Source organism: Aythya fuligula, chromosome 1 (assembly GCF_009819795.1).
Source record: "Aythya fuligula isolate bAytFul2 chromosome 1, bAytFul2.pri, whole genome shotgun sequence".
In the NCBI taxonomy this organism is placed as follows: Eukaryota; Metazoa; Chordata; class Aves; order Anseriformes; family Anatidae; genus Aythya; species Aythya fuligula.
Window position 1 is genome coordinate 10,699,074 of NC_045559.1, and position 24,487 is coordinate 10,723,560.

General features: G+C 34.3%; 1 protein-coding gene across 4 annotated transcripts in view; it reads left to right on the top strand.

Annotated features, from left to right (window-relative positions):
* Positions 1-24,487, top strand: part of CACNA2D1 (calcium voltage-gated channel auxiliary subunit alpha2delta 1) — a 427,875-nt gene that overhangs the window by 397,330 nt on the left and 6,058 nt on the right. For 2 of the 4 annotated variants that reach the window (XM_032190143.1, XM_032190125.1), the window contains 15 exons: positions 1,748-1,845; positions 4,805-4,889; positions 5,142-5,204; positions 6,175-6,278; positions 7,557-7,643; positions 8,004-8,071; positions 9,241-9,279; positions 10,528-10,599; positions 10,708-10,860; positions 10,960-11,012; positions 13,610-13,665; positions 13,810-13,939; positions 14,980-15,092; positions 17,794-17,876; positions 18,899-18,987. In XM_032190143.1, the coding sequence (XP_032046034.1) occupies positions 1,748-1,845; positions 4,805-4,889; positions 5,142-5,204; positions 6,175-6,278; positions 7,557-7,643; positions 8,004-8,071; positions 9,241-9,279; positions 10,528-10,599; positions 10,708-10,860; positions 10,960-11,012; positions 13,610-13,665; positions 13,810-13,939; positions 14,980-15,092; positions 17,794-17,876; positions 18,899-18,987 (1,293 nt within the window). The remainder of the gene's footprint in view (positions 1-1,747; positions 1,846-4,804; positions 4,890-5,141; positions 5,205-6,174; positions 6,279-7,556; positions 7,644-8,003; positions 8,072-9,240; positions 9,280-10,527; positions 10,600-10,707; positions 10,861-10,959; positions 11,013-13,609; positions 13,666-13,809; positions 13,940-14,979; positions 15,093-17,793; positions 17,877-18,898; positions 18,988-24,487) is intronic. The other 2 variants (XM_032190134.1, XM_032190152.1) reach the window with 1 other exon arrangement.

The following is a 24,487-nucleotide window of genomic DNA, read 5'->3' on the forward strand; positions in this document are numbered from 1 at the left end:
TAGTAAGTGTTATTTCAGCAGTAAATAGGAACTTGATCAGGTCAATGACATTTACAAAATATGGGCTTAACCAATAAAAATTTTGGAAAAAAATAATGAAAAAGAGCAATTACTAAATTCATATTTTCAAAAATCACTCTTTTCTTTGTGCTAGAGTGTCAATAGCATCATCAGGCTCTGATTTGTTTTTGTGTTTATCAAAAAGAGCTGTAAAATTTGACATATCCTATTTTACTGATGTCTTTCATGGAAATCTTATACAGAGCTGTATATTTCTTGTGGCTGTCTTTCAAGATTTTACTGCCTTGTAACCTAGCTTCTCATCTGTAAAATAGCTAATGTAATAATTACCTTGAGATTTTTTTTTTTTTTAAGTTGAAGAGTTTTAAAACCCTCTATCACTACTTAAGAATGAACTATTTTTTCATTCATTGAACACATGCATTGATTGAGTCACTGAAAAATTGATCACGTCAGTTCATTAGCTCCCTGTTCTTTTATGTGAAATTGTGTTGCCCTTGTAAAAGTGCGTTTGCAAGGGAAACGTAGTAAGATAAATTGCTCTGAAAAATTAATTTCCTTTAAAAGTTATTTATGATAAGTAACAGAAATGCTGCACCACAAAGATAAGTCAAAAATTGGTCCATTCCTTTTTTATTGTATAAATTTCCGTATCCTTTTAAGTTTAAACAGTTCTATTGATTCATATGTAAGACATAGTCTATCTTCAAATGTACTCTCATCATTAACTGTTTAATTGATTTTTCTGAAGAACTGAAGTTATTTATGATAAATTGTACCCACTAGCAGTTTCCAACATGTCACTAGTTGTTAAACTGACCTATATGGAAAAGGCCTGTCTGATATGGACTTCTGCTTAAATGTGAACATTGGTATAGTATAGCAAATTAAGCCTATAGTCTTTCAGGATTATGGTAAAGTAACTAAAGAGTAATAAGATAGCTTAATAAGATATTCAAACAGACTTCAGTTGTTCATAAAGCTAATTTAATAAAGTTCAGTTAAAAAGAGAGCTCTTGGCTTTAATGCTGAATATTCTTTACATTTTAATTACAGCTGTCTAATGCCACTCACCATCTAATATTTGACTTCAAAATGCTCAGTGACTTTTATTGTGCTAATTTTTATTCAGTGAATTGTCCACTGATATACTGTTTTGCATTATATAAATGACAATAGTTTACTGTTAATCTGTTTTGCATATGTCAAAACAAAGAGCGTTTCTATGTGTATAGGGTGTGTACTCTATTAAAATTGCCTTTAAGACTTCTCAGAAATTAGTATCTCATCCCATAAATCCAGCCTTAAAGTGACGATTTCTCCTGCAGCAATCCAAATACTTTCCAGTACAGTTTAACTCAAAAGGAGTCTAATTTCCCTGGACATTTTCTTATTTATTTTACAGACTCTATGGTCTCCTAACTTCATGGCCTACACAAGTCCAGCGTGTTTTATTTTCTGAGAATCTGTGCCCTGTCTCATGCTTGCAGCTTTGTTATAATTCAGATCTAGGCAGGCACTTGAGCCCTTGATTTACTGTATATTCCTGAAATATTGAATATGATTAGAACTATTGTTAAAGTCATATTGGCTGTGTAAGTGACATAGCCAACCACCTCACAGTAGTGGCACAATACTGCTTTTAATTTCACATTGCTGACTCATATTTGTCTGCTTCAGAAACATGAAACAAATCTTAGAAGACTGGTGTTTGGTTGTTTTTCAGAGAATACTGTAGTGATGTAAAGAAATCAGAAAACAACACCGAATTTTTATTAAATTTCAATGAATTTATTGATAGAAATACTCCAAACAGTCCATCATGTAAGTACTCTTCTCAATTTGCTGATTTTCTTCCCCTCTTAGGAAAATACTTTCTCATAAATGAGAATTAATCAAAATGAAAGCTTCCATGCCCAAATCACACATTATTGTTTTTTATCTTCGCTGTTATTTATTATTTTTTAAACAGAAATACATCTAGTGTTGAACTTTTCTACACAAGACAGGTTGTAGTCTGGAGTTTTCTGGGTTCATTTAAGAATGATAATGATTGCAGGGCATCCAGTGTTTTACATGCTTCCCTTCAACCTTATGTTTTGGCAGCAACCAACTACTGGCTTGTTTTTGTGCACTCCAAGTATTTTGAATTGATATTTTTTTCTCTTGAGATAATCAGCCAAAGTATATCTCAAGAAGACTTAAAATAATTGTAATGAAACTATCGGTTTGCTTTCTCATCAGCTTATATAACAAAATACAAAATTCTGAGAACATATATAACCTGAATAAAATATGAGAAAGGTCTTTCACAGATTGGTTAAAGAGATTTATCTTAGGCTTGAATTGTTTAAGATCATAGATGTATGTAACTGCTGCAGTGGAGAGCACTGGACTTTAGGATGGTACTCATATTTAAATTTGGCCTTAAACTCCATTTAGAATAAATGAGGAGTTAGGCATTTTGAACAAACCGCCAGGAATGCATTAAAGTCTTGTTTTTCTGAAAAAAATAATGTTTGGATTTATTTACTTAACATTAATATTAACATAAATAATTGGAATAAACACTTTTTTATTCTTGCTTTAGCCAAGACTTTATAACATGTTGCTTTCTGGAGTTGCTGGTCAATTTGAGGTGGGGTCCTTGTAGTTTTTTCATCCAGAAAAGTATACATAAGAATCTTTTGGCTGAACCATGTAACTGAAGGAATGTGCCCTTAGATAAAAAATCTTCTCAAAGTGAAACTGCCTTGAAAAGCTGTTTGTGTGAGTGTTTGTGTATGTTGGTTTTTTCTTCTTAAATAGGGTGATCTTATTCACTTATATCACTGACTGAAATTGTACTTGAGTGTTTTGACTCAGTCTCAGAAGTGAACTCTAGTTTAATACTTACTAGTTATATAAGCTAATATCGAGGGCATGTTTAATGATATTATAGTATACACCAGGATATACAACAATACACATAAGTAATTATGCCAAAATGTTACCAAATCATTGGTATAATTCATTTTGTAATAGATAATAAAAAACACATTTTCCTTCTTTTTCTTATAATTAAGATACTTAAAAAATACTGTTCTATATAAGTAAGCAAGCAGTGTTGACTGAAGGAAATATCCTCAGCTAGAATTTTTTTTTTTCAGAAGCAATAACTAATACAATCCCTAAATTGAAATAATATATATAAATTTAAAGTCTCTATATATTAATAGTTACCCTGAGTTTAATTGACTTGTCCCGTCCAACTTAAGCCTGTTACAAGTTAGCCAGGAAGTAAGACAGCTACCTCTGTCATTAACAAGTGGACAGTAAGAGTAATTCACCCTCCTTGTTGGAAACATCTGTTTATGTAAGCATCGCTTTGCGATGTGTGGAGAATCCCAAATAAAAATGCATCCAGAAAAATATGAGTCTATATAAGGAGAAATAAATATCACTTGGGGAAACATATTCTAATATTTATGTTCAGATGGCATTTTGATTTAATTCCTACTAAAACGTGGATGCAGCAAGGGATCCAACAGTAGTACCGTTGTTTACATTACATGATACCATGATAGTGTGCAAGTGAATACAGGAGGTAAATCTGTGGCATTAGATGCAGTTTAGCAGGTTTACCTAGCCAAGCCATGTAAACATATCTAATTAGAATTAAATTAATGTATTAAAATGATATAAGAGAGTGCTTCCTGCTGCTGGCTCTATGCATAGCATGCCTACAAATTCAGGCCACAGTGGGAAAAAGCCTTTTGGCTAAAGCTTATGGAGCTTCTCAATACTCTAATACTTAATGATCTGTTTTGTGAAAATAGGTTGAATTAGGGCATTAAAAACAAATAAATCTGAGTTTTCTTGAATCTGAAATTCAGACTGTCATGGGTTTCTGGAGCAAAACTGAAGAAAAAGGATTTTATGGATTTTTTATTTTTCTGAATGAATGTTCAGTATGTTCTACAAGGCTGAGCTGCCAGAGTTTTGCAGAATTCAGAGCTGCAGATTCCAGTCATAACTCTAACACCGCTTTGCTATGTGACATTAAAAACCAAGCACCAGATTTTCCCTCTACACTTCTAATTACACTATAGCCCAGTTTAATTTTCCATAAAAAAGAAAGTGATAAAGTCTGTATTAAAGTGTGTGCTTCAGCTGACCATTCCTAGAAGCTACTTTTACAAAGTAGTATTGAAAAAGATGCTTGAGAAGCAGTGACTTCAAGTCACCTTTTAAATTATGAATGACGTATCCATTTAAGCCACTAATTCAATAGAAGACAAATAGGTGTGTGTTTGGTTGGTTGAGAGTTTGGGACTTAAATGATTGAAATATTTATATTGTAGTTGAATTACCTCAATTTTTGTAACCTGAGAGTAAGAACTCAGTAAAATGTAAATGTCGTCTAATTGTGTGCAACCTCTTTAGAACGGAGATAAAAATGTTTGAATGAAAATATGTTTTAAAATTAAGTTTATTTCCAAATATAACACAGGGCCTCGCAAAGTTGAGACTTGGTGCCTTAAACAACTTGCTTTATCTTTTGCTGCAAAGACAGTTTTTTAGGATAAAACAAAGGAAAAACTGAAGTGAACTCATGAGTTTCAGAACAGTCTGTTTAACAAGGATTACTTGATGTAACTTGAAGTTAGACAGAATGTATAATAAAAATAGCCTAATTTAGGTGGTAGTAGCATCTGGACAACTTTGAATTTCATTTTAGCAGTTTAAGCCCTATATCATATGGTTTCAGATGAGTGTCTTAACTTCTTGACTCTTTTGCTAGGTAATACTGATATGGTCATTAGAGTTTTGCTGGATGCAGGATTTACAAGTGAACTTGCCCAAAATTATTGGAGTAAGCTGCATCTGTAAGTATTTTTGTTACTTGTTTTTTTTTTTTTTTTTTTTTTATTTTTTTCAAATTAATTTAAAAGCATGAAAAAATAAACTCTTTCTTAATGATTTGGTAATAATGTAATATATGTGTGTATATATACAGATATACAGTTAATCTTTACAAGGGGTAGATATTTAATTCACGGTTACGCACTTAAATGACAACCCTTGGCATAGGAATTTAAGATTTACGTTAGTTATGATTTTAAAACTCCTGTTTACAGGGGTGGAGTTGCTGCACAATTTGTTGTTACAGATGGTGGAATTACCAGAGTGTTTCCCAAAAGGTAAGAATATTATAAAATAGTGTAATATGATAATGAAAAGCAACTTTACATACTGTCTAAATCTGTAGTGGTAACTAGAAAACAAATGGGATGTCTTGTTTTTCTTTGATTTTATCTATCTTCCTGCATGAAACTGATCTTTAACACGTTATTTCTGTAGCAGGCGGTGTTATATAGGTTTCTAATCAGTATAGAGGAGCAGTGAAAGCCCTTGTGCTGGTGGTGGGGCCATGTTAATCCCTCATTACTCCTAAGCATTTGGTTGTTGGCAGGCTGGCAGACAGAAAATCAATAATGTAGTAGGTGATTTTTTTTAGACTAGTAGGAGCAGACCAAGTGATCCAGGGCCTTCAAGAGAGAAAAATGTATCATTACCAGAGGGCAAAAAGAGAATGTTAAAGTTGATTCATATAATCAGCTAAAAAACTACCTTCAGAATACTACAGATCAGGAGTAGTGAGGGTACCAGTACAGACATATTAAGTGGCAAATTTATCTGATTGTTTAGGTTATTCTGTTTCCCCAAAATGGGAGAATGCTAGTGGTTTTTACTCCCCAAAACAGTTTTTTATTATTATTATTTTTTATTGTTTGTTTTCATGTTATTAATGGCATGAGAGAATAGGATAATGTTTTCTTAAGAGATAGAAAGTGGTAAGGTTTGTTTATGTTTTGTTGTGAATAACGTTGCAGTAATATTTATCTCAGTATATCTAAAAATTCTGAGACAAGATCCATGCTGTTCCTAGAATACTATTTTTTTTTTTTCTCTAAAACTTCTGTTTTACTAATGGCACCTGACACTAAACCAGCTAAAGCTAATAAAGTCTGAGGAGTATATGAGTGAATCTCACATTATTTCCAACCATGAAACATTAAACTAAAACAAAACAAAAAAGAAAAGCTGTGCAGCATATCTTTCATGAGATGATAACCATCTTTTTTTTGTTTATTATTTTTTCATGATTAGGGCAGGAGAAGATTGGTTGGAAAATGCTGAAACTTATGAAGTCAGCTTCTATAAACGGAGTTTAGATAATGACAACTACATTTTCACAGCTCCGTACTATAACAGTAAGTCATCACTGTTTTGAAGTTTTGGAGCTAGCTAGTCTAATGTAAGTATATTTCTGGATGTTTCCAGTACCAGTTGAGCTCACCAACAAAGGTTTCAAGTCTGACACTCAAAAAGGAAAAAAGTCTTGGGACATCACCTATTGTTAAGGGAAAGGGGGAAAGGTAGCTGGGAATGCACCAAGTACATAATAATTTGTAATCTACTTTGGTGGCCATGTTTGTCAAGAATTAACAAAGCTGAAAACATATGCTAAGTATTTGCTCTCATTTATTATACTGGAACAGTGTTTTCTGAAGATGCTTTAGCAGAATTATTTAAAAGGAAGTGAAAGAAAATTGCACTCAGGAGTGCAATTTTAAAGACTACTTTTAAAAAAAAACAAAACTTATTTGAGCATAATTCTGTGTATTTCTTCAGCAGTGAACCTAATTTGGCAGAGCAGGTATAAAGGTCTGGAGTCCACAGCTCTGCCCACTGCACTATAGCTTAGTTTAAAGTTTTGCTTTTGAATTCTATTTCAAATAGCTATTACTAACCAAAGCAGTTTACACGAAATACTGTGATATTTAAAACCTGTATGTGCACAATAGTAAGTGCTCGTTACTGATGTGAGTAGCATTAACCTTGCCAAGCCCATCTAAAAGCAGATGCTACCACAAATGACATATTTCCCTCTTAAACATATGGGATCTTTTATTGCCATTATTCCATATGCATTTATTACATCTTTTCTCAATAAAACATTAACAAGGTAATTAAATAAATTCTTTGAAGTCTTTGTTGTTCCTTAAAAAGCTTCAGGGAATGTATTTTTAACTTGCTTTTTCATACTAAGCAGTGTTGAAAACAGGCTGAAGTCTGTCAAAGTAGTAATTGTCAGTTAGTGAGTGGTGTTAGTATACTCTGTATTGAAAAATACAGACAACAGCAGGATAAAATCTTTGGCTCTGATCCTAGTTTTAACAGTGTGTAAAGTTATTCATGGCTGTTTGCAGAAAAAAAGGCTACAGTAACTTTATGAAGAGACCACATACAAAATGTGAATGAAGAGAAGTAAGCAAAACTATTTCTCTTAGTCATCTAGGTGTTAGTGATCTGAGCTATTACAGGTGATAAGTAAAAAAATTACAACTAGGTTTTCAAATAAGCATTCTTGGAAATATTTTGGGTATTTGAAAAACCTTTAATTTCAATTACAGAGGGAGAGACTTTTATCTCACTATTTTTTTTTTATTTTTTTTTTTTTTTTTTTCTCCCTCCTTCTATGCTCTCAGAAAGTGGTGCCAATAGCTATGAAACAGGTATTATGGTAAGCAAGGCTGTGGAAATAACAATTAACGGGAAACTTCTGAAACCTGCAGGTAAGATAGAATGGAGCTAAAATTCTAAATACAGGTCTTACTTTGTTGTTACTCAACAGTGAATGAGAAATTTAATTGAGATTTCAGAGGCTTCAGTTTATATAATATTATTTTCTCTAAGACTTTTAATCTTGCTAGTGGAAATCAAGCCAGCAATCTGGCTGTGTTTGAGTAAGACTAGTTAATTTATTAGTCTCATGAAGGGTGTTGGTGGTCAGACAACAGAGCAAAACCCATATTTTATCCTTTTCCAGTTTAATAATTTAGATGTTATTATAATTTTCCTCCTTTTTAGGATTCTACAGTTACCTTTTTTCTTTTGCATTTTACTAAAAAAGACTTTCATGTATTTCTTGTTAGTTGTTGGAATAAAAATTGATGCAACCAGATGGATGGAAAATTTCACAAAAACCACAATCAAGAGCCTGGTAAGCAATTGACCAAGTCTTTTTTTTTGAACTTTATGTGCATTTCTCAAAGCTTCAGATGCAAATAGGTCTAACAGCTTTTTGTGCCAGAGTCACACTGATGCATTGATGCCAAGTAGTTGTGGTATTTAAATCATTCAAATGCACAAAATAAATCTATGTTGAAACAGGCTGCATTTTGTACATGTCTTGCTTTCATAATTATAGAACATGTATAAAGACAAAGAAAAATGACATATTGTAGCCTGTAGGCTGCCTACTAAGATCATGCTGTAGTAGTGAATAAAATCTACAAAAGAATTTCTTCCAAAAAAAATGAAAAAAGTGAATTTATTTGTATTTAATATGGAGGGTGTGTAAGCAGTGACCAGTAAGGATTTATATTGCAATCAACGTCACAGCATTTTAGCAGAAATTAATGAAATAGTCACTTAGCCCTTTTATTTCTTACATCTAATCATAGAATCATGTTTGGGTATAAATGAGAAGGAGAAAAAGGTAAAGGTAAAGGAAAAACTAAATCATTATGTAGTACATTGGGAAAGGGGAGACACAAAATGGAAACAGTTATGGAACAACTGGATAAGGCGATGTTGCTTGGTTGTTTGTATATTAAGGGAATTGGTAACTATGTAGGTATTAGAGCTAGGTAAATGCATTGCCTAAAATGTCAGAGCTAAGGAAAAAAATGAAAAAGAGAGAAATTAATTTATTTAAAATGAATGACAGCAGCATTATGGTAACTATTTTGCTCACGATATAATGCGCGGAAACAGTTATGTATGTATATTCACACATATTGCAAGAAAAAGAGAGAAACATGCTAGTAATCAAAGCTAAATAGAGGTGGTGGGCTTCCTTTATCACATATGATTACCATACTTTGAGATTGGTGAAGCTTTTCAATCAAAAAGATACTTGGTAAATGTTTTCTAGGCTTTCTTTATATACTCAAAATACATGCAAATGCACATGTCCTTTCTCTTTTTACTTTATACCTGAAATCTTGGTAAATCTCCACACACAGACACAGACACACACACACGCCTAGGTAGGTTAATATACAGATATTAAAAATCACATCACTTGTCTTGATTGATAAATATCAATGAAAAATACAGTTTCTTTTGAAACACATTTGTGAAGATTACTATACTTCTGTTTTTTAGTGCAACAGTGAAATCTGTGGCTGCGAAAGAAACAGTATGGTAAGCATTCAGTTTATGAATATCTGTTAGTGAAAAAAATGACTAATTTTCTCTAGATTTATCTAGCCCATTATTCTATCATATTATTATTTGAGGATTAATATTTTGAAAACTTAGCCATTTGTGAAAATCAGAAGTGGAGAGGGCAAAAGAGGGAATGAAAGTCAGATGAAGTGTTTGTTTCAAAAATTGTTGCAGTAAGATTATGAGAACTAGAGGGAAAAAGAAAAATAATAGAGTAAGACCAATAGAGAATGAAATGAAGAAAAATGTGAAAAAGATGACTTTCAAAGCACAAGGTAATGCTGAAAAAATTGAATAATTAAGAAGAAAACAAAAAAAAAAAAAACAACAAAAAACAACTAGAAGAGTACCTTAGAAAAAGATAAATGCAAAGTAAACATTACCAGAGTACGTGATGTACCCTTCAACAATCATTAGTTATCCTCCTTTCCTCTGTTTCCTGACCATTCAGGATTTGAGGATCCCATAGCTCTGCTGGCACTCAGGAGAGTACAATTTCAGCAGCTATCACAGTATCAGATTCTGCCATGTGCTTAAAAGCTTTCTCTGCTCAGGTCTTCTGCGAGTTCTTTTGTGGAGTTTAAAGAATGTTAAATGCAGGAGTTATAACAACAATGGTAATCTGGGAGTCTATTTGGCCTCACTGCTATCTCCTCAATCTCTGATTACAAAGATCTTTTACAAAATACAAAGTATAGGGAACCAGTGGTCTTCCCAGTCCTGCACCTGACACCTGGAAGAAACTCACTGGGCAAGCCTGAAATATATAGAAATGTGAAAATAACCATGAACAGCAAGCTGAGACTCTGCCTTTAGGACCTTTACCATTAGAAGCTGCAAATTGTAAAGGACTTTAAACATGGCTTGAAAGCATATCAGAAGTTGTAGCCCCTTATTATGAGTTAAGATTCAGTTATCATCCAATTTCATAAGGATATAGCACTCTTACAACTACCAAAGGATTGAGTAAATAAAAATTTACAAAACAGTTTTTATGAAATTAAGCCACAAATAAGCCTTTGATCTCCACAAACTTTTATAGTACTGATAATGCTACTTATTTTAGCATAGTATTGGCCTCTGGCTATGGGGTTGTGATTTAGCCTCATAGATTGGAAGATATTTCTGAAGTGTTGAATAAAAAAAAAAATATTTCTCACAGTGAAAATATTTGGAAATATTCTTGGAAAATTCTACAAAACTTATTTTACTTTTTTATAATAGCATGTGGATTGTGTTATCCTTGATGATGGTGGATTTCTTTTGATGTCAAATCGGGATGAATATACTCAACAGGTATGTTTATTTTTAAGTACAGTTTTTAACAACTGAATTGTTTATTTTTTTTATAAGAAAACTACTTAGAAGTACTTTAATTTAACTCTATACATTCTGCTTCATCAGATTGGAAGGTTCTTTGGTGAAATTGACCCAGGCCTGATGCGAAACCTAATTAATATGTCCCTCTATGCCTTTAACAAGTCGTATGACTATCAGTCGGTCTGTGATCCTGAAGAAGAACCAAAGCAAGGAGCTGGAATTCGTTCAGCGTATGTGGTCAGTAGTCTCTCATGAGGTTACTGGCATTTGTTTAAAAGTGTGCAGGTGTTTATACAAATAGCATGATCTTTGTTCTTTTTTTTTTTTTTTTCCCAGCCTACAATAACAGACATTTTGCATCTAGGATGGTGGGCTTCGGCAGCTGCCTGGTAAGTACAACTGTGTAGGAAATCTGCATGTCAAAACTGGAATTCTTCAGTAGTTTGAGACTATTAGTCCTCCCCTCTCCCCCCCCCCCCCCCCCCCCCCCCCCCCCCCCCCCCCCCCCGCCCTCCCCCCACACTCTGAACCCTTAGTTTCTGCCATTACTCAAGGTGAAAATTCTTATTTCTCCAAATTCCTTTGAACATTCAGTGATCTGTAAACAGTCAAATTCAAAACTGCTCTTGCCAAGTTTTGTGACTGTGTGCTCTGACTCTACAGTCAGCTTCAGCAAGTAAACTGGGATTAATGGTCTGATTGGCAGCTGTGAAGGTTCAGATGAAAGGCTAAGGGTGCCTACAGGGAGGAACACTTTATCAGGGAGTTTAGTGATAGGACAAAGGGAAATGGCTCTAAATTAAAGAAGGGGAGATTTAGATTAGATATTAGGAAGATGTTCTTTAGTTTGAGGTTTGTGAGGCACTGGAACAGGTTGCCCAGAGAAGCTTTGGATGCCTCATCCCTGGAAGTGTTCAAGGCCAGGCTGGATGGGGCTTTCAATAATCTGGTCTAGTGAGAGGCATCCATGCCCATGGTAGTGGGTTGGAACTAGATGACCTTTAAAGTCATTTCCAACCCAAACTATTTTAAATTATATTCAGAATTAAAGGTTATTTTCAAGAGCCATGTAGACAACACTATCAGCTACTACCCCCACACTAAATTGTGGTAAACTGCTGGGGCTGATGTGAATTTTTTCCTGGTGTGAATTACACTCATGGAGACTCTCTCTTCATTTTTGTAAGGTTTCATGATACTTACTTTTTAGAGCAATTATCAAGCTGGAATAAATTACCTATTTTATGGAGTTAAGAGTTAAAATATATAGCAGCTGAACAAACATAGTTATTTTCTCACAGCTAGCATTGTGAATATTATGTGTTGTTTTTTATTGTTGGTTACATTTTGTTAACAGCAACAGCTAAAATCTTGATTTTCTTGGACAACAGCAAACCTCAAAAGCTGGAGATGGGCAGTAATCCAGAAGAGAAATTTGAGCTTTTCACAAACAGAGAAACTCTAGTGTATCAATGTTCAAATCAGACTCGGTGGTCTGGACTCAATTTAGACCTGAGGTTTATTTTGTGTGATGTTTAACTTGAAAGTACCACATGAAAGTTCTTTCTGTGGACATGTTTTTAATGGAATCTAGGTCAGGAGCAGGCAGAGAAAGACATTAAGCAAGCAGAGTGGGCTGACCAACAATGGATTCAGTGAGGCACCTGGCAAAATGAAACTTGGAGAAATAAGAGAAAGCAGGTTGAAGAAAACTATAATGTTTCAGGCAATAATGTGAGATAGAAGAGTGATAATTTCAAAAAATATATGTGGGATACATCAGCATTTAGTTAAGACAGTATGTATTGTTTCTCAGACTTTGCAGTATTTCCAGGCTGCCTTTTTCACTCATTCCCTGTAAATTCTGTGCTCCCTTATGAAGGGCTGCATGAGGATTACTGTTTTCAGTCAGCAAATTCTATCACTGTTGAATGGTATTAGTTCTCTTACCATCCATGACAGTTGGTGCACTGTCCATCTGATGATGATTCAAGGCAGAAAGGTGTGGAAGCGAATCCAGAGCTCCTTCAAGCACTACCTTGACTGGAAAGATGACAGGCAGATTCAGTTTTGTTACATGTACAACACAGAGGCTTAGGAGAAAAGGAAAAAAATCCTAGAGGTTGAATAAAATTGTACAGTCCCTTCCCACTACAGAACAGGCATTGTAATAATGTGATAAGGAGAGATCCGGTCATGTTTGTAGTTAGAGGTAATCCTAAAACATGACAACAGAAAGCTACAATTTTAAGGTTTAAGTAGAAGCAGTGAGGCAAGGAATGTAACTTGATTCCTGTTTTGGTAGGTGAGTAGGGGAGAACAGGGCTAACTGGCAAGCCAGTACTTGCTTCAGGTAAGTAACACTGGAAAAATGTTATCAAGAGTGAAGAAAAATAATTTTGAAATACGTAGAGCTCTTTAAACCTTTGTGTTTTGGCATCATCTAGGATGAAAATATATCCCATGCCTCAAGAGCAGGAATGGAGATGATTTTAAAAGTCAATGGTCACAGTCATTTTTGTAATATACTTGTTATGTGCCGGTGTTCATCTCCTCAGCAATTTAATGAGCCTTAATTAGTGTAAAGTATCTAATTCAGGAGCATTTTTCCAGTGTAGGGTGGGGGTGGGAAGTTCAAAAGAAGTTCTAGTTGATTTGAGTACTGGAGGAACACCACTATGCCTCTTCCACCTCCTGCAGAGAAGGCATGGATGGTGTGATAACATTTCCATTATGTGAGTTATAGGCACAAATGATAGCAAATTTCAACAATGGAATAAAAGATTATTGTGAAAGAAGACATGAGAGAAACTGGAAAGAGTAAAACTGTAAAATTTAAAAAAAACACAGCTTTAATAACTGCTAAAAGTATAATCAGCTGTGATAATTCTGCTATTAATCTTGTTTGAGTAAATTCTGAGGACCCAATAAAATACAAAGAAGACAAAAAAAATTTAATGAATATATATTGTCTTTCTGTGTTCAGGTCTATCTTACAGCAGCTGTTTTTGAGCTTGACTTTCCCACGTTTCCTTGAGGCAGGTAAGTCAAGAGAATGTTAGAGAGTCAACTTTGACTGAAAAAGAAGGTAAGAATCTAGGCTGGGAGCCATATTTGGATCTCCCCATTGTGTCCACAACTTTTAAAATGTCACTATTTATTTATTTATTTTCTTTTTTCTGGCAGCTGATATGGAAGATGATGATTTCTCTGCTGCCCTGCCTAAAACAAGTTGTATCACTGAGCAAACTCAGTATTTCTTTGAAAATGATGATAAATCTTTTATTGGCATTGTAGACTGTATAAACTGTTCAAGGTAAGCCTACAGTATTAGTAATAGCTTTTGAATATTAATTTTTTATACAAAAGATAAGGACACCTTTACAAGAACAAAAATGTATTTTGGATTTATTACATCAAGCTCACATAAGCAAAGTAGAGAAGTATACAGGCAGTATACTGATAATTTGCATTCTTTTTGTATTTGTTTAGAATAAATTTTAATTGTAATAATTGAATTATCATAAAAGCATTTTACTCAAATTTTTGTTTAATAGTCTATATGCTCTGTGAAAATGGATCTTGTATTTCTGTTGCTGTTGTTCTTTTTTTTTTTTTAATGTATTTATTACATGAATTAAAGACATTCTGTAATATTCAGAAGCAGATGATTTCCTTTAATCTGGTTATGTGTTGGAATTTATGATGGTCAAGAAGATTATGCAATTTATCTTCAAATTTACCTTCTAGTCAATAGCACTGATCATTTAAGAACTGTCATATTACAGTATTAACTTCATATTTATCAGTCTCTGAGTGTATTGTTGGAAAGCTTGGAAATATTTTGTCTTGAATAAACAAATATTTGGATTTTCTAAAGATGATTCCTTCACCCTCACACCCTCACCACAGCACACATACCCTAAACCTGTTTCTTTTCCTTCTTACAGACAGGTTTATGTGTGTTGTTTTTTGTATGGTTGGTTGGTTTTTGGCTGTTTGTTTGTTTTTCAGTGTTACTAGGAGAAAAATTGATGCTGAACTGATTTTATTTCTCAGTACAGCTACTGCTTTAGCAGCACTGAACTGTAAAATCAATTATAGGCCTTATATGCTCTTTTCCATTTTTTTTCCTCTAATAAGTCTAGTTGAAAAGGGGGACCATGGAAATGTCAAAAAGATTACAAAATTTGTTATAAAAGTTTCTTACTGTTCATTAATAGAAAAGATAAACAGTAGAAGGCGGTTTGGTTCTTAGAAGTTGGATTACTTTTTATTCCAATCATGTGTGTCCTTCTCATATACGGTTTTCCTTGTTTCATTTAAGCATTTCTTTTTGGCTTTTTTTTTTTCCAGACTTTATCATGCAGAGAAGATTTCAAACACCAATCTAGTATTCATTATTAGTGACAGCCAACTGCTATGCCGTTCCTGTGATCCAAAACCACTGATGCAAGCAGAGAAGCCGGGTATCCTTTAAAATCATGTTATTTAGTTATGTGGATTGATTTTTTGGGCTATGGAATACTTCAATATATTTGGAAAAGAATGACCTGATCATGTATATATTAGCAGTATGCTTGCCATCAGAGTACTTGAGGCAGCAGATATTTGTGGATAATACCACAAAGTGTCTGAGGCAGCTCTCAGAGAGATAGAGAGCAAAGCTGTTTTTTGTGAGGACCTAAACAGGAATGGGCTCAGAGGGACTTAATGAAGATTCCACAAGGCAGGTGCAAAGTCTTGCAGGACAAAATGCCATGCACCTGGACAGGCTGGGGACTGAGTGATGAGAAAAAGCTTTACAATAAAGGACTTGAGGAGAAGAAATTGAAAATCAGTTGGCAGTATGCCTAACAATAAGGAGGGACAGTCACATCATGGGGTATGTTAGCAGGAGTATAGCCAGCAGGCTGGGAGAAATTCTCTCTCCCATCTCATCCACACTGGTGAGACTGCATCTGGAGTGATTTGAATGGTTTTGGGCTCCCCAGTACCATACTGACATACTGGAGCAAATCATAGAATCACAGAATCATAGAACTGTTCTTAATATGTAACCTAAACCTACCCTTTTTTGGTTTAAAGCCATTCCCCTTTGTCTAATCACTATACCCCCTGGCAGAGTCCCTCCCCAGCTTTCCTGTAGGCCCCCTTTAGGTACTGGAAGGCCTCTGTAGGGCCTTCTCAGAGCCTTCCCTTCACCAGGTTGAACAATCCCCACTTCCTCAGCCTCTCTTCATAGGAGAGGTGCTCTAGCCCCTTGATCATCCTCATGGCCTCCTCTGGACTCATTCAAGTCATTCCATGTCCTTCTTGTGCTGGGACCCCAGAGGTGCAGTAAAAGACCATCAAGGTCATTGGCAGCTGGAGTGCAGGACTTACAACAGGAGCTTGAGACACCTGGGCTTGTTCAGCCTTAAGAAAAGGCAAAGGTATGTCTGTCTAAAGAAATAAGAAAAGAGGGAAACACCAAGATAAAAAAAGGGTTTGGTCAGTAAAAGTTGAGTGCTGCACTGATGCCTGTAACACTCAGGCAAAGTGATTGAGGCACTTAAGTATATGCTTACTGCCAATGAGAACTGCTTACTCCTTGTGGAAATTGCTTTAACCATCAAAGGCTGGAGTTTTCCATCTGCTATCATAGAATTTCTTCAGAGCTGGTTGGAGACATAGGATGGTATACTTGCCAAGTACAGTCCTTGCTGCACACACATTAAAATAAAAATCATGTGAAAGGTTGTTCTAATGTAAAACAATCTCCTGAAGCAGATAGTAGAGATGACTGTATTTCTTTGGCACAAGTAATGCATTCATTGCCACATTAATAAAATGGGAATTCCATCTACACTTGGGCAGAAAAAGGAAGTTACATCGGGGTGGAAGTAATATTCATGTCATCACAGAGCTATGTAAACATATCCTAATATTCTAACTGGCTTCGGTCCATGACAGTTTGATTAACTGTTGCTACTGTCTGAATTTATGGACAGGACTTGCTACAGAAAATGAAGCACGTTTGATGGGAAATGGTCACATTACTTGCATTTCCCTGTGGGGTTCCAACCTTCCAGAGAGCAGTAAATGACCTCAAATGGCAGTCTGAGCAGCTGGGTGGGCTTATATTGACTAAATGAACTATTTTATTTTTCATTTCAACTATGCAGTACTAAGCTAACCTCTCTTTTCTGTAACTAAGATACATTGTGAAATGCAGGTGTAGCATAACATCACACAGATAGGCAGAATGACCTTTAGGCGCTATTCAGATGGTTATTATTAGGCTCCGCTTCCTTCAGGCTGGTACAGCTTTGCTTATACACATGGTCTTTTAGAGTTTTTCTATGTTTCTATTTCCTTTTCACCTGGGACCCCACAGAGGAAAGGGGAGGTGAGTCTGATAACATCTGAATGAAGACAGAAATAGATTGCAGAGCTGTAGAACTAAATTCCCCATCTTCTTGCCTTTCCTTCCATGGGGCTTTTCTACTCACAGCAAAACACTTCATGAATAGTATATTCAAGTATAAATTAGAGCTACTAAGACAGACAAAAGTTTCAGCAGTTGAACTTTCAATGTTTTTTAAAAAACTCAAGCTTAGCTTTAATGTGTGTACTACCAACAGTGCAAATGATTAAATAAAAAAAAAAAAGACATGACAGTAATGCAGACAGGTTCAACAGAAGACTGTTTTGCAGTTTTCTGTACCAGTGCCTTTCTAGTGTGTTGCAATGATTTCTGTTCCTTGTTAGCCTGTAGCTAATGTGACGTATAGCATATATGCTTAAATATCAGAAGTTATGAGTTTCAAGTAAACTAATGCATTACCTCATATTTACAGTTAGATAATTAATAGCATGTCCTGTTTCTACACTGCTGTTCTGAAGTTGTATTTTATAGTAGTCTTCTCCACTGAATTGCTTATAAGATCCAGCTAAGTTTTCTATCATTTACTATCAAAGTCTGCAGTGGAATGATTTTGTCTATGAGATTTAGGGTTGTATGCTTATCATAAAGCAGGTAGTTCTTATAGGTCTTGGATTATCATTAAATGTGTCCCACAAAAGTAAAATCAGAATGTTAATCCTGGTGTTAATCCTGGTAATATATGATGCACACACACACACAAAAAAAAAAAAAAAAATCATGTTCCTTAACAAGCAAAACAGATGAAGGGCCAAATCCTTGTGAAATGGTCAAACAGCCTAGATACAGGAAAGGTCCTGATGTCTGTTTTGATGAAGCCAAACAGGTAAAATTGAACTTGTAGCACTTTAGAAATGTCTTTAAGAACAATTGTAGAGTTGTTTTAGAAGAGTAGGGAAAGTTATGTTTAAATGTACCTTCTTGCCTGATAACCTCTCTATCACTAAACATACTGTTCACTCTAGACCATAGTCACTCTACTTCAAGTATCCCATGATTTACATAAAATTTACAGCTGCTTTCTTATCTGCCTTTCCTGTAACCATTGTACTTTCACACATGATTCTGACTAAAAAATAAAATAAAAAATCAGCAAGCATAAAAACGATCTGCCTGCAGTGCTGTAAAAGTCAACTCTTCTGTGGATTTGGCAAACAGATCCACAAGATAATCCTGGTTTAGAACTAGTATTTTTTTATTAGTATTTCCAGTAGTATTTAAGGTGTTGTTAAATGGTTAAAGTCATCTGTTCTAGGATGTTGTTCCTCTTAGAAATTCTGCAAATGTGTATTGACCTTAGGTCAGATTCCTAATAAGTACAAAACTGTGTTTCTTTTCTGAAATCAGCAAAGCTATGCTGCTTTAGTCCTCCCTGTGTTGTATACATTATTATAGTTTTAAAATAAAAAATAACTGTGCCAGATACATAATTTATTTTGAAAACTATCTACATACTTTATGAAAGAGAACGTATTTAATTTAGAATGCTCAGAAAATCATCTTAGTGACTGACAAAGGTTAAACAAAGTTGAAAAAACATCATGAAGCTGGCTAAATTTTGGCTACTGTAAGCATTCCAAATCCTTCTGATACTATTGTGCGTGAAAGTACAAGTCTTGCTCACTAGCTTGGTGTGCTACTCAGTGTGTAAGTCATGTGTTTTGTAACAGTGGATTATTTTGATTAAGTTTATTTGCAAAATTTGCCACGAATCTCTTGCTCTTGGGTGGATGCTTTCACATTAACTCTGCTAACTGCCAGCAAACTGCATGATATCTCATCTTGTATGTCTTTTTTTCTGTGTTTTCTTTCTTTTCCTCTACTTGCTACTTTGCCCGTTATTAATAGGATCAGCCTATATGCACAACGAGTCGTGCCTCTGCCATGACGTCCGCTCCTATCTTCATTTTTCTGCAAGTTTTCATGTGGTGTGGATGGTCAGTTACTTTCTCTAATTTTTTGTTTTGTTCTTGGCTTATAAAAATTAGCAGACTTTTCTTTTACTAAGTGTACAGAAGAAAACAGATTGAAGCAGGTTCCAAAAGTAACAATCTGGGTAAAGTAACAATATTAAGGGAAAATAAATACAAAAAAAAAAAAAAAACCTGTCTGGAGCCTTATAAATCAGAATTACAGAACTCAAGAGCCTCTCCCACAGCAAATACAAAGACACAGGAACCTGTGGGGTTTATATGGTCAACTCTTTGAGATTACATATGTACCGAGTCAGTATTATTCCCTTCAAAACATTATCCTTCTAATGAAATACATGAATACATGAATTTCTGCATGTTGACCTAGTGCAGACTCTCAGGTTCATAACAAAAGCCCTGACATTTTTGACTGTGTTGTGTTTAATGGTGTGAGAATTTCTAGTACTGTGCTAGTGACATCTATGCATGAGAAGTGCTGATCTAACGAGAATAAAATTCATGTTGAACTAGTATACTGACAGGGTTTCTGATCAATATTATTGCCCAGAAAACCACTAGGTGGAGATACTAACATATCTATCAAAGTAAAGCCAACTGACAGCAGAAATGAAACCTTAGAGGCCAGTTTTCAGAGTTAGTGTGGTAAAATGTTAAAAACTGTAACGAACTAAAAAACTTCTTGTATTAATGTATATTCTTTTTATATTCTTTTTATACTTGGGGGAAGGTTCAACTAATATCACTTGAACATCAGTGAAGAAAGCTTAAAGTTATTTTTAACAGCTGTAATTGAGTAATTTTGATGTTTTGTATTTTGTATTTAAATAATCTCATTTCTAGCAAACCTAGGATCTTGCACAGAGATGGCTGAAGGTTGTAAGGAAGGGTGAAAGTCCTTTCCCCCAAGCCAGTGATATTTCACAGTGACATCTAGATAACATCTCATGTGCTTACTTGTGCAATTTGCTCTGCAAGTAACCTTATTTTAATTAAAAAGCTACTCTCTAATGTACATAAGGCAGCGACTCACCTTGAGCTGAATTCTTTATGGCCATAACAATCTTTCTCTTCAAGAAGGCAAACAAAAATACTTACAGTTAAAGATCCATGAAACATGATTTTAGTTGATAGACTTTTGGCAGCAGAAAAATATAAAAGTAATTTTGTTCATCCATTCTGTTTTTACTAAACTTGTGATTTTGGTAACAGGTTCAAACTGGGCATTAATCCGCATAGTTTTATTAAAGTCACTGAAGCCAACATAAAATAGCTGATCAAGTTCAACTTTTTTTTTCCTTCTTTTTTTTTTTTTTTCATCAACCATAACAGAATAGTCTCTATCACCCCTAGAATACCCTGCTCGTACTGGTTTTGTTTGCCATATCTTAGAATAAAAACTACAAGATTTTAACTCCTTCTGGGAATACCTTACTTCTATCAGCTCCCAGGGATTCTCAATTACAATTGAGTATTTGAGTTTTGAGAGTGAATAGCACACCAGACAACTGTAACCATATTGATAGGACTGACTGTATGCTTGGTCTGTGGGTGGGTGGCTGTATGGCTTTGACAGTGTCGTGTGGTAGTCCAGACAAAGGAAGATAACAGAAAATTTGTGAAACACAAATCCAGTGATACCTGAAATAACTCATAAGTACAAGCAGAGGTGTTTTCCATGCAAGATGGAGAGCTTATAATAAATATATGCTTATAATAGGTATAACTTTGAAGTAGTCATTTGATATCAAAGGTCAGCTCAGAAGTTCTTTGGCAAGTACCTTTGCTTTATCCTATTCATGGTATAACATGATGGATCCTGATAAAAGTTTCAAGATAAAGTTTTGATGTATGAAATAGTTATAGTATACCTCTAAAGCAGAAACAAGTATGTATATAGACTTAGGTGTGTATCTATATGTATTTTAATGTTTGTCTTTAAAATTTTGGACTGGCACAGCCTTCCAGGAAATATTGATGTAAAGCAATGAATATGTGGTTTTGATACTTAGCAATGAAAGTATGGTTTTGTTAAGATGTTCATTTGCATTTTCCAAGTACTGAATCATTTTCACAGTGTATAATGTTGTAAAATAACCCTCTCGGGAATTGTCATAGTAAGACATGACATGAAGGAGATGACATTTGGATTTGATGCTTCTTCACCTCGAGCATGGAAGGAAATTTGACATGTGATTTATTAACGCAAGAAATTTCTGATACAGTTTTTATGAAAAGAAGTTGGCTAAAGAGAATTATTTTCAATGAAATAAATGCTCAAAGAGAAATAATATACAGAGTATTATTTAGAAGGTAACAGAGGGCTTCGCCAACTAATTTGTTCCATATTTAGCACTCCTGAGTGTACATAGTAGTGACTAATGGGTTGGAAAATTTCAATGAAACTACTTAGAAGGTAGTTCAGTGTCTGATTGCACTGGCAGAGGTAAAGAGTGAAAATTTTGATATGCAATTTGTTATAAAAAGATATAAGAAAGTTTAGAAGTAATATTTACAGGAAACACTTGAAAAATTCTCTTAAAACTGAGGAATGTGTTCTCAAATACAACATCTTGAGGACCACTCAGAACTGAGGTTTTGCTGAAACTGGCTCTGTTCTCATCCAATTTAATGATGGGATTCCACTTAATTCAGTAACACTGCTGATTCTTTGAATTTGTGTAAATATGATATAATTGGACTTTCTTCACTTTTTTTTTTTTTTTTTTTTTTTTAATTATTACTATTTCTTTTAAATTTCAAGCAAATGAGAATTACAGTGTGCAATGCTGGGGATGAAAAAGTATTTTAGACAGGATTCACTGTAATTTCCTAGCCACTATTATTTTTGTCCTGTATTGGGACACAAAATAATAATTCATGCCAGAGAGAATATTTAGAAATTATTCTTAGCAGAACTGCTGGTTTACCACTGTCAATTGGTCTACAAAACTCAGAAATTCAATTTTACTTTGATCAATATGATGCTGAGATCTTACCTGCCTTGAAATATGTGGATAAATCTTGTGTACTTTTGTCTATTACAGTTTAACTCTGCCATTCATAATGAGAAAGTGTCTCTCCTCTGTGAGGCTTCCAAGACATTCTTCATTATGTGAAGTTATGTGTCCTTTAAAAGCTGTTCTGTGTAGACTTAGAGTGAGAGCAAAGGTATTAGAATATTTCTTTTCAACCCATTAGGAATACTACGTAGTGTAACAGTTTAATCTTAAAAGTTAAATTATGAGACTTAAATAAAACATCTCAAAAAGCAAATAGAAACGGGCAGTAAAGTGGAGGATTTTTTTTTTTTGTGTTGTTTTCCAAGTACGTGTAGTGGTAGGATTAATTCATCAATATAAATTACACAATATTTGGTCTAATGCAGGAGTGACATGAAATCTGAATCATGAAATCTGTATAATGGAAATGTCATCCCTCTTTATTCATCTGGATGCCATTTTCACTATGATCATATTTTTCCTTTCCTATCATGCACAGATTTGCTTTAAAGCCTTTAGTTACTTCTTATATTTTCTCTAAATATCTCTCTTCTGTTGGAAATTTTTAAGCTTCATGCTTACCTTTAGACTATTTCTCCAAAGGTGATTCTTCTAAGTAATTTATGTGATGTACAAAGAGGTAACACTGTTTAAGTACAAGTTTAAGTTCACTGAATACGTGTGAAGAAACCTTTACTGATATTACTGTTTCTGATAGTAGTTCCTGTGAAGAATAAAAAACACAGTTATTTTTAGGCAGTTTGAATGGAAATAAAGCTACATGAGTAGACACAATGCAGATGCAAAAAGTGGCAGAGCCAAACTAAAAAAAAGCCAAACTAAATTAAAAAAAATAATAAAATTAAAAAGTTCAGTGTATCTTCAAATCTTAGTGTCCTACTCCAAATCTATTGCACTTACATAGAGTTCACTTAAGACTTGTTTGTTGACTGGAAGCAGGAGTTTTTAACTTGCAAAGTGCCATCAACTAGCAAAAGATTAAGACAGTATTACAGAACTAAATTATAAAGCTAACAGATGGCAGAGACATGTCTGAAAATTGCTACTATTGATAAGAACAGCAGCTAACATGAGCTACTTACTTTAGGACAGAATTGAATTATTTATTTATTTTTGCTGAGGAATATCAGGAATATCAGTGCTGTTTTTGTCTTTTTTTTTTTTTTTTTTTTTTTTTTTTACATCTAAATTTCTTCATCCAAGTGAATGTTATAATTCCTGTGATTTACTGAGTTTAATTTGTCTACTTGATCTGATTTCCAGTAAGTTTATTCCAAACTGATCTGGTTCCTATGGCCTCTCTGCTTTAAAGAATACATTGCTTGTGGTGAGAATTTCATGAAAGTGTTTACCCCTAACAACTGATACACATTGAAAACTCATTGAAATCATTTGGTATGCCCTGTAATCCCCAAATTACCTCCTTACACTTCTGTTACCAAGCAGTTGCACTAATCCTGTACTTGGCAGTGTGCTTTTTTTTTAAATTCAAAACTTCCTACCATCATTTTTAGTATATGTTGTGGAGAGGTCATCAAAATTCTTTATCAGCTTTCCTAATTTCTGGTTTATATCTAATTTGCCATTTTTATGTGCTTTCTTGTTCTTGCCCATTTGGGTAAATTTTATTTTCATTCCTTAGCTACTGACCTTTTCCCCGTTTAACAGCCTGCTTAATCTCTGATTCATGCAGAAGTTAGGAATTTATCTATTTATTTATTTATTGTAGTTGAAGTTGTTCCTTTTCTTGATGTTGTTGTTTGTTTTAATTGTGACATCTGTTTTACCTCATTATCCAATGCAGTATTTCTAAACAGCTTTTTGTGTTGAGGGTCTTGCTTTTTGGGCTGCTTCTTCTAGGCTTTTTCCTGCTTTTTATTTTTATTTTATTTTTAATTTTATTTTTTTTTCTTCCTGTCTTTCCTTTATAACTATTGTTTATAGTTTTCACGTAGTTCCCTTTCCTGAGTGTTTTGTGTTGAATTGTTTTGGCCTGATCTTTCACATGGTAATGCTAAGCCCAACTGCATTGTGATCTACAGAGCTACTAGACCTGTACTAAAGAGTTATAGAGCAGCTTGCTACTAGTAATTTTGAAGTGGGCCCTATGCACCACTGATGATACAAAGACTGTTCCAGGAGGCTATCATTTGTTTTATCCAAAAATGTGATCTCTACATCTCTTTGATAAGGCATTGATGCAGTCTATATAAGGCCTCTCTAATCTCATATATTGTTCCATGATTTATACTGTCACGTTGATCAGGTGGTCAGTAATGTATTCCTAGTATTAATTTCTTATTATTAGACTCTAAAATGTTATACTCACAGGGATTCCATCATGCTTTCCTTTCCCTGTAGTATCTTATCACAATCTATGATCATTTACATATCACCATCCAGCTGTATGTCCTACACCACCATTCTTACCAAGCTGGTAGTCCGACAACGATCTATCCTACTGATTATTCTCCTTCTACTTC